The following is a 12,654-nucleotide window of genomic DNA, read 5'->3' as shown; positions in this document are numbered from 1 at the left end:
AATACATTTGTGGATAAACACACGCGATTGCCATACCTCCTATATATGTGTGTAAATAAAAAAAAATTGCATAAAAAGGTGGATGCATGAATAGAATATGAATAGAGCATAATAAAAACCATAAAGCTTAATTACCATTCTACATTGGGATGATTTTTAAATTGTGATATTTCAGCATAACGTCTACCAAATGGCGCTTCAGCAGGACTCAAAAGAGTCTCACTGTCGCTTAATAACATTTGAGATGTCGTTGATGATACAGTTGATGAATTTTGGTGTTGATCAAATGTCAATGTGAAATTTTTATGTGACATAATATCCACACCGTGTGATGATTTAGCCAGTGTAATATTATTATTGATACTATCTTCACTATAGCTTAATACAACAGCAGCAGATGTAATGGAAGCGGGTGGTTGATCTTTAACATAACCATGCCTGGATGATGCAATAAATTCACTAATTTTTAAACTCATATTCTCACAATAATTAGCAACTACTGTGTTAGTATTGGATGTGCAATTATTTATACTTGATTGATTATCAACTAATTTGTGATTGTCATTTGTAATCATTCTTACTGTTTATATTTTTTTGGTTAGTATGTGATTTGAAATTTTAATTGTATGCATCAAACACAGCGCAACTCAATAGGCTCACGATTCGTAAACAAACAAATTTATATTCCATTCTCATTCAGACTGTTAGATGCTTGGATTAATTCTTCTTCTGTTTTGTTTTTTTAAATATATGCAGACAAATCTTCCATTCAAATCATTTCATTTAGTAAGTTTTTCAATTAGTCGCTTCTACAAAATCCAAAACCATATATGTACATAGAGCATAGAGGCAAATACAGCATAGTGTAGTGGAAGCAAGAAAGATAGAAATAAAAAAAAGAATGTTTTGGAATTAAATTAAAAGATATAAATTTCTGAGCGAGACAGAAAATGCTAGTTTGATGTCAATGAGTAGCATTTCTACCCGTAAAGATTTACTACAGTAGCTGAACTATGTGTGGATGCTCAACATATTACAACAATAGTTTTTGTGATGAAATTTATTATCATGTTATATGTTGTGGGTTCATTCACTTATTATGTAACGCTATTAGGAGGGATGGAAGGGGAATGGATAGATCTCATAGACACTAGGGTTTACCTAAGTCATTAATCGAGTCAGCCTACTCCGGGATCGAGATTAACCGATTCGAGAGTAGTTCGACTCTGGTCTCGATCTCGAGAATTGGCCGGCTCGGATATCGATCTCGAGAGTAGTCCGACTCGGATATCGATCTCGAGAGTAGTCCGATTCGGGTCTCGATCTCGGGAGTAGTCCGACTTGTGTCTCGGTCTTAGGAGTAGTCCGACTCGGGTTTCGATCTTGAGAGTAGTCCGACTTGGGTCTCGTTCTCGAGAGTAGTCCGACTCGGATCTCTGAAGGAGTCCGACTCGGATCTCGGGAATAGTCTGACTCGGGTCTTGATCTCGAGAGTAGTCCAACTCGGATCTCGATCTCGGGAGTAGTCCGACTCGGCACTCCAAATCGGGAGTAGTCCGACTCGTGTCTCGGTCTCGAGAGTAGTCCGACTCGGGTCTCGGGAGCAGTCCATCCCGGACATACTCAAAATCGGGAACCCTTAATAGAAAGCAAGGACAAGGAGTGCATTCAATACATTTTTTCACGTCACATAACAAGTGAACAACTTCATAGGAATTTTATCATTAATCATGTCACTAGATACATTTATATTTTCATTCTCTCGTTATGTCCTATAGTTCAATTCATTATGCATTACTATCACCCTCGAACGACAATATTAAAATTAAATTTTCCTATTTGTGATTCAAATTGCCCCAAGAGTAAGGTTGAAAATCGAAATACTTTGTATAATTATATTTTCATTTGATTGCGTGTGGTAAAACACTTTTGATTTTTTTTTTGGAGGGAGAGTCAACGACACTATTGAGTTTTGTATCACATGCATTTATGTGTGTACGTGAATCATCAATTAGACTTAATCTTTCTCTGTCTCGGTCTGCTCGTGAGAAAATTTTTGCCACATTTTCGATTTTTGTGACAAATTTTTTTTTTTTCGATAGTGATATGGAGAATGTGGTGAGTTATTTCATTGTAGGAGGTGCATTATAAGAGATGCACTTGATACGACAACATTGTGGTGATGTTGTTCTTGAATGTTGGTTGAGTGGCTTGATGAATTTCATTCTGATGATGCTTAAAATTAAATGGAATGTTGTGTTCAATTGGATAGAGCTTAATGTCATTCATTCCACACTTTACAGCTCGATACAGAAGCGTATCCAGGGGGAATTTTGGGGTTAATTCCCCTCCTTCCCTCCCAATTTTGAGCAGTTCTTTAATATGATAGAATTTTTCAATCGAAAATTTTGCTGAATTCAGCATTTTTAGGAGCCATATTTAGCTTAATTCAGCACAGTTCAGTCATATTTAGCTGAATTCAGCACAATTGAGCCATATTTCGCTGAATTCAGCCCAATTGAGCCAAATTTTGCTCAACAAAATTTCAGCGTATTGCAACCCAAAATTTAGCTGAATTCAGCATATTATTAGCCACATTAAGCTGAATTCAGCATATTATTAGCCACATTAAGCTGAATTCAGCACAGCTGTGCCATATTTAGCTAAACAGTAAATTTTTTGAATCTTTTCAAGATAAACTGCAGAAAAATTCAATGCAATTGGAGCAAAATGAAGCTAACATGCGATTTATGCGTAATTTAATGTGATTTACGATGGCGTAATAACGCAATTAAACCAAATCTCAGTTACAAGCAAGAAATATGAAATCATCTGATAAAGAAATATGAATCATTTTGATTAATCAAATTCACTTCCATAAATCTCAGCAAAGTAAGTTTAATTTATATATTTTTGATTCCCAAATGCAATAACACAAAGTTTCGCAATATTTTCCCTCTATAGTCATTTTACATTTTAAAGGAATAAAGCAGAGACAAAAAAATATAACCTCAAATGCTCTCTGTATCAAAGTGAATTTAATGGATCTCCAAATCCCCTCGAGCATTATCAAAAGCATTCCTTTTAGGATACATATAACATTCTTCTCGGTTGATTCAATTTTATAATGAATGTATTTTCCGGGTTAATGCAAAAAAAAAGGGGGGATGAATGAAAATGAAAAATGCCATATCTTATTTTAAATCAGCATAATCATAAGCAGAGTCACATAAACTGGAAGTGCGACAAACGCAAAAGAATTTTATATTTTGTTTATACATTTTTTCTTGAACTTGATTTGCATAATATGTGATTTACATCAACATATACGGATGTTGTTTCTCAAAAGTCATTGTCGATGCAGTCATATGAGCCTAAATCTCTGTGAAATACTCACAATAATACATAAAAGAAAAAAGAAGGAAAAACATTAGAATTTGAAGAAATTATGCAAAGCCGTAACATTCGAATATTTTCTCGTTTTCTTTCCTTTTGGCTTCTATTCAGTTGATCATGTGTAGAAAAACTATAGCAAGTATTTGTGCGTTGGTGTCTGGAACGCAGATGATCTCGAAATTTAACGGTCTGGTGGATATTTTGGAATTTCAAGCAACTTGTCTGAATGATTTTTAACATTCCAAACAAAGAACATCCAATGAAACAAGTCTTGATGCAAATAAGCTATAATTGTTGGACTGTAAATCAACAATGCTTATTTATTAATAAGTTTAATTAAAGACTGCTCACGGATTGTATTAAATAACAACAATGTTTATTATTCAATGATCAAAATAGAACTAAATGTTTATATGAAGGGGACAAACAACTATTAAAAGGGGAAAATCAACTAATTGAAGTTTGAACTAACAGATTTAAATATAAAATAACCGTTGATTAAGCGATATTCAACACCTGAATGAAAAAAGTAGTTTGTCAACAATGACAATCCACAGACTGAATGGAAAGCGATAAAAATTGTCTAATTTAAGAATGATGACGATAATATCAAAACATGCAGACAAACTGAGGTTAATATCCATATATATATTCGCTAAACAATAATCCCATAGAAGTATTTTACACGAAAAAATTTTATATATAAATACATAAAGAATGTCGTTTGATCAAAGAAGAACGCCTACAGCTTAAAAATCGCGTCTCGTTCAAAACAAAAAAAAAAAATTTCTTTTTACATAAAAAAAAGACCTTTTGACGACTTTTTCTGTATTTCATTAGTGTACAGCAGATATACACAGCACAGTCTGAGTGCTGTAAATTATATGACTGACACTATGTGTGTTGGAAATCTATAATGACCTTTTCATAAATTAAAATAAAATCGTATAGGAATTTAATGCTATCAAAACATTCAACATATGGTACACATTGGAGTTGAATCATTTAATTATCACACTTGTATGCCTTTTTCTTCATCTTCTTTCACTTCCATCATTATGTATTAGCGTCAATTTTCGTGTTGATTTCTTAATATTTTATTTGTGTCACATTTATTTCGCTCATTTTTTTCATGCTAATGATACATTAATGAATGAGTAACAAGCGTATGGGAACCAAATTAAATTGAATACATGTATGAAAATAAAGTTACTCATACCATAAAATGTTAGAGACGAAATAAAAAAGTTTTCACATAAACTTGCCAATTTTTGCTATGGGTTGGTTATAAATGATGTTAATTAATTTATGGGGTAAATGTTGAAGGCTCAAATTGGATGAAATGATGATAAGAAATTTTGGAAGTTAATTTTTGAATATTTTGAACTTTCAATGTTCAAATTTTTCCAAAAAATTCATTACCGTTATGAAATTGAACTTGAATTTTTGAATACTTTGAGGCTTGTTTGTGACCGTTATAAAATTGAACTTGAATTTTCAAATATTTTGTATCCGGTATCAATATTGAACTTGAATTTTCGAAAATTTTGAGGCCGTTATCGAATTTGAACTTGAATTTTCAATTATATTTAGGCTGTTTTCAATATTGAACTTGAATTTTCAAATATTTAGTAACCGTTATCAATATTGAACCTGAATTTTCAAATTATATATGTTCGTTATTATTATTGAAGCTAAATTTTTAAATATTTAGAGTCCGTTATTCCTCAATATTTATTTAATACTCAAATTATAAATTGAAAATTGACGTCATAGATAAAGAAACCCCATTTTCCACACTCTTAATTTTTATGTTGACTGAATCATTTGGGTTCTCGCTTAATTACTTAATAAGTGATGTGAGAATGCGAGCCAAAGTGACGAAGACACGAAACTTCTTTTTATTTCGCGATATTAATAAATCATATCGTAATTGTTGCGAAAACAAAGCAATTTAGACAGAAAAAAAATGTTTCAGAATCGTTTTCCATTGAAACAGGCAGAACACAAACTAGTCAGATTCCATTCGGACATTCCTCGAAGTGAGGAGCAATTAATGTTATGATTCATACACGATTGAATGAATATAAATAAATAGTATGAATGAATGCATGAGCTACGATGTAGATGTGAGCATAAGAAGAAAATGAACAGCTATTGCATAAAAAAAATAGTCATAACATTCGAAAGCAATCAAGATGATGATGATGATGATGAGGCATTAGAAATGGCAACAACAAAGATTATGCTTATTTTAATAAGAGCAAAGTCATTTAAATAAATGCGAAAAACTGCACAGATCTAAATCATTCATTCTACATCGCTTCTTTTGAGACCATATCCAATGAAAGATGAACTTCTTGATGCTATTCATGGAATTATCTGATTTCCACTCAATTAATTTTCAAGAATTTTTTCCTTCCACAAAATGATTAAAAGTGGACGCTTCAATAGAAACTTATTCATGGAATTGCGAATTGTGGAAATGTTCTGAAAAGCGGAAAAATATTTTTCACTCTGTCGTATACCATTCGACCATAACAGTCACATTTTATCTATGTTTGGGAAAGGAAAAAGTTTTTTTCTTCTTTTCTTTCTCAAATAATTTAATTAAAAACGTTGGAGGCTTACGAAATTTTTTGCCTTTCGGGCTTATGAGGAAGGAAACTTTTATTTTTTATTATTTTTTTATTCTTTCTAGCGCAGTTTATACGAATGTAAATCGTCTTAGTCGTTTTGAGGATTCTCTAATGGGTTTATGACACAATGACTCTTTTGAGAAAAGAATTTAACGGAAATTATTTGAATTTTTTCGATGATTTGTTTATATGAGTTTGTAAATCGATTTATCTTGATTTAGACAGTTTATTGCAGGTTTTATGGATGATGTTGAGTGACAATGCAAGCTGCTTCATCAGATCATCAGTTAATACTATCATAATGAGCTCTTAAAAGGTTTTAAAATTGAGATTAAAAATTTCAAAGAAAAACGTTTGTTCAGTAATCTTTGACTTCATTTCATTTCAGTTCAGACAATTCAAATTTCAAAAACTTGTTGACTCCATCACGAAAATCATTCAGATCAGTTCAGATCAGTTCAAATCAGTTCAGATCAGTTCAGATCAGTTCAGATCAGTTCAGATTCAGTTCAGATCAGTTCAGATCAGTTCAGATTCAGTTCAGATCAGTTCAGATAGGTTCAGACTCATTCAAAATCCCAAAACCCGTGAAAAATCAATAAAATTCATTAACATTCGCTTGCATAACCCCGTCTCATTAAAAATGCGCCCACATAAATCACATGCACAGACTGCATTTCTCCTTGCCTTCATTTTCTCTCTTCTTCTTTTTCTTCCTGTTTTTTTTTTTTTGCATTTTCAGTGTAAAGACATTGGCAACGAAATCGCTCGCTTGTATTATTTAATACGTTTAATATTTCGTATATATTTTTGCAAAGAAATGTCGCGACAAACGATAATAAATAACACTTTTTCCACTCATCGCATAAAAACAATACACATATGTGTATGGAATGAATACTTAGGATGATGATGATGATGCAGAGAAAGAAAACAATTAAGTTAAATGATGACTCACACACATATTGTGGCCTGCATGTCTTTTATCATTCATTTCATCTCTCTATAATTTAGCGAAGCTATAAAGCTACACCACAGATGAATGAAGATCATACATGATAAATAAAAAATCCAAAATATGAGATTAAAATAAGAAAAAAAAGGAAAATTCATCTCGTAACAAACAAAAAATATAAAAAAATGCTGAAAATTTCTCATTTTAAAGACTTTAATCTAATTATACTACACGTTGTGGAATTAAAGTAAATAAATGTTCTGTTGTGGCAACAGTCAGCAGCATAAAGCAAGATAAACACAAACATAAAAAAAAATTACGGAACTTCTTTTCTTTCACATTTTACTTCTTTAGCTCTTTTAGCTTAGTTTTTGGATGTTTTGGTAATTAAAACGATTTGTCTGGCTTAATATGTTAATGTTCAAGAAGAAAGGCGTTAAGATTTTGAACTTTGAGAAATTAAATTTTAATTCTTAATAAACCACAATGATCTAGAATTGAAAAAAATGTTCACAAATTGATTTTTTTCATGCAAAATTAACTAGTTCTTCGTTAAGTCTTATTATAGATGATATTGGAAACTATCTCTTATCCATTTATGAAGCTTCAATTCGCTGTCTAACTTGTGTAAATTAATTTTGAACTTCTTAATTTTTTTGTTTACAATTTCAGTGAAATTTTTAATCGTAAATATTTCTATTAATTAGACTTATTTTACTTACTTTTAATCGATTATTATCTTTTAAATCATCAAAAGTTTATAATTAAACGAGAAATTCATAGCATATAATAGTAAAAATGCTTAAAAAATATTTTTGAAAATTCGTAAAATTTGCATTTTAAAAACTTAAAGAACTTATTATGATACAACGGGAGACAAGCGAAACTAGGAAGAACACATAGTTTGAGCTTTGATATTGCTGTGATCTTAATATTAAGATGCCAAATTCGCCCATTAAAGAGAAATTGAGTCTCAAAGTTTGCATGAAATTTACTTTTCAAAAAATTTTTAGGCAAATTTTTTAGCGTTAATAAACGTCGTTTACCAATAATTTTGTCATTAAATGTTCACATTTTGCTTTACTATTAGTTATCTTTAATAGAAGTTAAGTAAGAATAGTTAGAAAACCAAGAAAATCGCGAATTTTCTAAATACAAAAATAACGGTTATTTTGTTTTTAAAAATTTCATGCTTCCAAAAGTAAATACCGCACTCAATATTTATATATGTGGTCATACAGACAAACTTCGCCCCAAAATCGCCCCAAACAAAACTAACACTATCACAATTTTCCATTGTTCTCCGTGTAAAATACACATAATAGTGTTGGTAATTTTCAAGAATTTAACGGTCACTTTTTCGTATGACCACATATATATATATTGACCGCACTTTTGATTTGTGAACATTTTTTTCAATTCTAGATCATTGTGTAAACGTTGAAACTTTGAACCTTAAGAAATCGTTGCAAGTTCAAATATTAAGAAATAGTTAGGTTTTTAAACTTTAAAAATCGGTTGAAACTTTGAATTGTAAGCAATAGTTCAAAATTTGAATTCTAAAAAAACAGTTAGAAATTGTTTGAATTTCAGCAATCATTGAAATTTTGAATTTTAAGAAACTGTTAAATTTTTGAACTTTGATTTTTGAATCCCAAACTAAAATTTGAATTTCAAAAGCCGACAAAATTTCAGAACTTCCAGAAAATCACTAAAAACAGTAAAAGTTCAAAAACAATCGAAGTTCAAAACATAACTGTTTTGAAAAGTTCAAATCTCAAAAAGCGGTTAAAATTCAAATTCTAAAATACCGTTAAAAGACAAAATCTTTCTAAACATCCAAAAACTGCGCTTTAAAAGACTTTAACTTGCTAAACTCTATGAATAATTTCTTTTTTATGTTCTGATAAATGAATGAAAGCATTCGGGATTAGTAAATTGTCATTACTAATTGGATTCTACACTGTTCACATTTTACCACACAAAAAAATAATATTAGTCGCACAAATCCCTCCTTGAACTCATGTTAACATCACAAGTAGTTTCTTTGGAACCTCACACACGGTGTACAATGCAAATCCACCAAGGTTCTTGCACAATTTCATTTATTTTACAGACACACATCATGTTTGTTTGTGCTTACAATGGCTATAAATATAAATATTAAAGACTTTTTTTTATGATTTTTTGAACTTTCACTTGATATGAGATCCATAATTAAATATTTTATTTAAATCTAATTTAAATTGAATTGCTTCCAATTTCATATTCATTATTCTCAGTCACACACTCCCACATTAGTATTATTAATTTTTTATATATTTCTTCATGCAAAATACTAAATTTATAAAGTCAATGAAACTTTATTCTAGACCTTAATATATATTTTTTGTAAAATATTTACTTTATTTTTTTTAAGATTCTGATGCACTTTTATAACTTTAATTCACATAAAAAATCATTCACATTTTTTAGACAACCTGTCTGTTACGCGATAATGAATTTTTTACAGGACCTTTCAGGACGAAATCGAAATATATACTAAATACACAAACACTCTTATTGTCTTGATTAATCATAAAATGAATGTATAGAGGTTGTCGATTTTACAAGACTTTCGGTGGATTTATCCAATAAAAAACTGAATGAATCAGTTTTTCTTATAAGACAACGAATCATCCCACGACAGACATGGTTCATGACTTGGATATTGTGATAAAAATGGTAAATAAGAGTTGGTAAGTAATAAGTCAGCGGTCTGCTTTATCGACTGGGTACCGACTCGTACCGACATGTTGGCATGCATTGATGTTCTTGTGATTTTCTGGGAGAAACCGTTAAACACGTGGATGGAAATAATGTTATGACATCTTGTGCAATTTACATAATTTATGTTTTTCCTGGATGTGAAGATAATGATGCTTGAGTTCTTGACATTCTGAACTATCCAAATTAGAGCCGACAGTCTTCTCTCAACACCGCTAAGGGCCCACGTGTACCCCATCAAGGAAGTAAATAGGAAGTTTGACCTATTTTGGCATGAACGGAACTAGAGATTTGACACTTTTATACAGTATTTTTAAAAATTAGAAAGCCATGGATCATTATTCATCTGGCTCTAAAGCTGGCAATCGTATGCCAATTACATCAAACAAATCATCACACTTCCAAAAAATAACGGATTTCCCGCCAGACATTCAAAAATAAAATCACTCTTCTCGGAAACTTCCTTGCGTAAATTGAAAATATCCTTACGTAAAAATAAATTATCCTTACGTAAAAATAAACCGTCAAAAAGAATTTAAATTCTTTACGTAAAAAAAGGATTCGTTGAGGAAATTTTGAATTTAAAATCAGTCATCTCGGAAATTAAACTTTGATTGCCATTTTATCAGCTCTTTCCCAATTAAATCATAATATTACCTAATGAACCTTTTAATATTCATGATAAAAAACAATCCTATCAATTCTAGATGCTTAACTTCAACCATTCTCAAATCAATATAACGGCCATAAAATATTTGAATTAACACACACAAAAAAAATTCCCTTCAGTTTGTTTACTATTTGAAAAATTCACAAAATTTTAAACTTTTAATTAATTTACACATTTGAAGCAGCTTAAATCAGATTGTTTTCATCATGCTATCAACACAGTCCACTGCTGGTGCAATTCCAGTTAAAAATGAGAAAGGTAAGTTAAGAAAATCCACAAAAATATCGAAAATTAATAATCGTTTAAAAATTTTAATTATTTTAGGTGAAATATCTATGCAGAAAGTTAAAGTCCATCGATATATATCTGGAAAGAAGCCACAATACGCGAAAAAGAGATCTAGCGATGAAAGTTCAGAGGAAGAAGATTTTATTGAAAATAAAAAAGCCATTATAATTAATAAAGTTAAGGACTTTGGGAATCAGCAACAGGAAAAGGAAAAGTATGTATAAATCACTTAATTAATTAACCTTAGGTATATACTAATATTAAACTTTATGCAATTCAGAAGTGACGAAGAATCCGAAGAAGATATCGATGATCCAAGATTGAGAAGATTACAGGCAGCAAATCGTTATGATGATCCAGACGAACGATTGGAAAGACATCGACGATTTGTTCATAAGCCACAGCGTGTAGACAGTTCAAGCTCATCATCGTCTGAGAATGAGGAACAAGAGGAACGAAATGACAATATCCATTACGATTCCAGTAATGAGATTAGAAGAACCCGACGATTCTCAATCCAGTCAGAAAGTGAGACTGACTCAGAGGCGAGTGATTCTGAAATCGAAAGACGTCGTCAAATGCTCAGACAAAAGGTATTGCAACAAAAACGAGAGGAAGAAGTCTTGACAAAAGAGGAAGAACAAAAGTCGGAATCATCCAGCGACGAGACATCCGAATATGAAGAAGAGTCAGAAAGTGAAGAGGATAACGAGCCAAGAATAAAGCCTCAATTTGTTCGAAAAACTGATCGTACGACGATAATTGAAAAGGAAAAAGATTTAATAAAGCAAAAGCAGATGGAGCAAGAAGCAAAAAGGCAGGCAAAAGAGCGTCGTAGGTATACATTGAAGATGGTTGAAGAGAGCATCAAAAATGATATGGAAAGTCAAAAGGCTGAAAAGGATCCGCACATTAATGATGTTAAAACGGACGATGAAAATGATGAGTTGGAATATGAAGCATGGAAATTGCGTGAATTAAAACGCATTAAACGTGAACGTGATGAAAGAGAACAAGCTGAGAAGGAGCGTGAAGAGATTGAACGTCTCCGTAATATGACAGAGGAGGAACGACGTAAAGAGCTTCAAGCTAATCCAAAAGATATTACAAACAAGACATCAAAAGGAAAGTACAAGTTCCTTCAGAAATATTATCACAGAGGTGCATTCTACCTCGACAAAGAAGAAACTGTTTTACGGCAAGACTTCTCATCACCAACACTTGAGGATCATTTCGATAAAACTCTATTGCCGAAAGTTATGCAAGTTAAAAATTTCGGTCGTTGTGGACGTACGAAATATACACATTTGGTTGATCAAGACACGACGAAGTTTGACAGTCCATGGATGGCGGAAACATCAAATAATATTAATTTCATTCAATCGAAAGCTGCCGGCATGAAACAGACATTTGATCGGCCCACATACAGACGTGAAAAGAAAAAGGATTAAGGCATAATTAATAATAATTTTTTTAGGCATTATGAATAAATCCCGATAATATATTATCTTGTAAAATTGAATATTCATTTTTATTATTAAATTTAAAGCTTTTTATTTTGGAGTGGATTACTTCCTATCCGGAGGCTACACACACACCAAAAAAAAATGGAAATAAATTATGAAATAGGGAGCATGCTGACTCCATAAATTTTGCATACAAAACAATTTTTGCTTTATGTGAGCAAAAAAATTGGGGCTGAAAGCGAAAGCGAAAGGTCAGTGAATTGGTCTTGCTTAATTCTTTCTCTCTCTTTTTTTGGGTTATTTTATTTTATGGACCAAAAAAATACTTTTAAGCAATGACATGACTGAATTTTTATTAAAGTGGAAAAATCCATTCTTGTGAATATGAAGAAATTTTCTTTTTTTAATATATGAATTTTTTAATAGCTTTTAAGATGCTTTTGAAAGCTTTCACAAAAGCTTCGTTTTTTTATA

General features: G+C 31.3%; 2 protein-coding genes across 6 annotated transcripts in view; one reads left to right on the top strand and one right to left on the bottom strand.

Annotated features, from left to right (window-relative positions):
- The window catches only part of spri (Src homology 2 domain-containing protein sprint), a 34,942-nt gene extending 25,390 nt beyond the window's left edge, over positions 1–9,552 (bottom strand). For 2 of the 5 annotated variants that reach the window (XM_070642422.1, XM_070642423.1), the window contains exons 1-2: positions 9,395–9,552; positions 136–580 (exon numbers count right to left, since the gene is read on the bottom strand). In XM_070642422.1, coding sequence (XP_070498523.1) covers positions 136–575 — 440 coding nt within the window. In that variant the 5' untranslated portion in view covers positions 576–580; positions 9,395–9,552. The remainder of the gene's footprint in view (positions 1–135; positions 581–9,394) is intronic. The other 3 variants (XM_070642426.1, XM_070642425.1, XM_070642427.1) reach the window with 3 other exon arrangements.
- A 993-nt stretch (positions 9,553–10,545) lies between these two features.
- On the top strand, positions 10,546–12,236 carry Mfap1 (Microfibril-associated protein 1). The gene is made up of 3 exons (XM_070642497.1): positions 10,546–10,684; positions 10,751–10,928; positions 10,995–12,236. Exons 1-3 carry the CDS (start codon positions 10,633–10,635, stop codon positions 12,163–12,165), a joined length of 1,401 nt encoding a protein of 466 aa, XP_070498598.1. The 5' UTR covers positions 10,546–10,632; the 3' UTR covers positions 12,166–12,236.
- The last annotated feature ends 418 nt before the right edge of the window (positions 12,237–12,654 follow it).

This window comes from Chironomus tepperi, unplaced genomic scaffold (assembly GCF_022539635.2).
Source record: "Chironomus tepperi strain 1889 unplaced genomic scaffold, CSIRO-AGI_Ctep_v1 contig_298, whole genome shotgun sequence".
In the NCBI taxonomy this organism is placed as follows: Eukaryota; Metazoa; Arthropoda; class Insecta; order Diptera; family Chironomidae; genus Chironomus; species Chironomus tepperi.
This window is presented reverse-complemented; position numbering and strand designations above follow the sequence as displayed.